Source organism: Frankliniella occidentalis, unplaced genomic scaffold, assembly GCF_000697945.3.
Source record: "Frankliniella occidentalis isolate FOCC.00 unplaced genomic scaffold, Focc_3.1 Scaffold4083, whole genome shotgun sequence".
Classification (NCBI taxonomy): domain Eukaryota; kingdom Metazoa; phylum Arthropoda; class Insecta; order Thysanoptera; family Thripidae; genus Frankliniella; species Frankliniella occidentalis.
The window spans coordinates 5,533-7,246 of NW_026271131.1; the positions used below are offsets into that span (position 1 = coordinate 5,533).

The 1,714-nt window shown below is 65.2% G+C and overlaps 1 protein-coding gene across 1 annotated transcript; it reads left to right on the top strand.

The window, feature by feature from the left end:
• Positions 1–291: 291 nt before the first annotated feature.
• LOC113216354 (uncharacterized) lies at positions 292–1,708 on the top strand. The gene is made up of 3 exons (XM_052276723.1): positions 292–619; positions 800–1,115; positions 1,204–1,708. The coding sequence occupies exons 1-3, from the start codon at positions 364–366 to the stop codon at positions 1,583–1,585; spliced, it is 954 nt and encodes a 317-aa protein (XP_052132683.1). The 5' UTR covers positions 292–363; the 3' UTR covers positions 1,586–1,708.
• Positions 1,709–1,714: the final 6 nt, after the last annotated feature.

Genomic DNA, 1,714 nt, shown 5'->3' on the forward strand with positions numbered 1-1,714 from the left:
CGCCCCACCTCGCCCCACCCCGCCACGCCACGCCCCCGCCCCAGCACGTGGTCGGAATGTAGGGCTCATTCCAGCCGGGCCTACGCCGGCCTACGTTCTCTTTTTTCTATGCGTTTTTCCGCGACATTGAATGCAAGGGCTGCACGTGTCTAGAGGCGCTAAACGGCGACGAGGAGAGGAGGGGGGGGGTGACCCGGGTGAAGCCCCACTGCGAGGCCACGACCGCGCAGCGAGGGAGAGGGGGGTTGACTGACAGCCAGCGGTACCGGCGCTGTACCCGCTCTTGCTCTTGCTCCGAACAAAAAGGGTTTCATTTCGACCTTCTCTCTTGTGTTTTCCAGGAGGAGCGAGTTCCTGGGATGCATGTCCTTCGCCGTCAAGCATGCCGTCAAGAAGGAGGTGAGCGGCACGTTCCGCCTGCTGCCGCAGAGCGCGGGCCGCAACCAGAACGTGCCCGTCGACGGTGTGCAGCAGCAGCAGCACCACCAGGCGCTCCCGCAACCGGCGTCAGATGAGGAACAGCACTCGGACGGGGACCGGGCGGACCGCCGGAGGGTCATGTACTCGAGCAGGACGATGGAGTCCGTGGCCGCGGCCGCGCCCACCACCACCGCCACAGGTGAGCGTCTCAGCCTGCGTGATGTGTGCGTCGTGAATAAGATCGTGGCCGTCGCAATGATGTCTGTCATGGTGACGAGGTCTTCAACTGACGACGAAATGCCAACCTCCTCCTCGTTCCGACGATGTTGGTTCCCATGGTGATGTAGACTAACGCCGTACTCCCTTTTTCCTCCTCCAGTGGACCGCAGCGAGGACAGCACCTTCCTCCGCCACCTGGAGCTGGAGGGTGCCGACGGCCCCGCGCTGCCGGTGCACCCGGCGGCCACCCCGCGCCCGCCCGGCCGCACGCCCTTCACGTCGACGCGCCGGCTGCAGCGCGCGCCCGCGGGGGGCTTCGGCTTCTCCGTGGCGTGGACGCAGCCGCCCCGCGTCGAACGCGTGGAGCCCGGGCTGCCCGCCGAGCAGGCCGGCATCCGCCCCGGGGACTACATCATCTTTGTCGACAAGCACAACGTCGTCACCGTCCCCGAGGAGGATGTGCTGCAGCTCATTAGGTACGTGACATGTTTCAAGTACGCCATTTTCTGATAGCCGTATACTTTTCTGACTGCATCATATAACCTCAAACTCGTTTCTCCACAGATCGTGCGGCAACCAGCTGACCCTCGAGGTGTACCGCCGCCTCAGCCCCAACGGCATGGTCCCCCAGTCCAAGTCCACGCCAGCGGTAGGCTCCGTGGGCAAGACCAAGCCCGGGGTGCCCTCCTCGGCCTCCACCTCTTCTGCGCTGCTCTCCAAGGTGGCCACCGCCGTGGCCGCCCCCACCCCCATCGGCCTCAGTGGCCCCAGCGCCGCCCCCGGCACGCCAGCCAGCCTCCGCCAGCAGCCGCCGCCGCCCCCAGAACCTCGACCGTCCACCGCCTGCTCCTCCGCCACCGTTGGCACGGCCGCCTCCGACAAGCGGAGACTGCACCTCCCGCAGGTCACCTTCAGCAGTGAGGTGGGTTCGGGCGTGCTCGTCTAGCGAGCCGGTAGAAGCCGTACGCGTAGGCCATCGGCAGATGGTGCCCCAGTCAATTAGCTTGCTTTTACCTGCTAAGCCAGGTTCGCCGAACCATCTAGTGGTTCGACGGTGCTATTAATTTATTATTAT

Excerpts from the sequence above, each read along its gene's own strand:
- LOC113216354 (XM_052276723.1), top strand. The coding sequence starts at position 364 with ATGTCCTTCGCCGTCAAGCATGCCGTCAAGAAGGAGGTGAGCGGCACG. Across the intron at positions 620-799 it reads GCCCACCACCACCGCCACAG|TGGACCGCAGCGAGGACAGC; the intron begins GTGAGCGTCTCA and ends TTCCTCCTCCAG. Across the intron at positions 1,116-1,203 it reads GATGTGCTGCAGCTCATTAG|ATCGTGCGGCAACCAGCTGA; the intron begins GTACGTGACATG and ends GTTTCTCCACAG.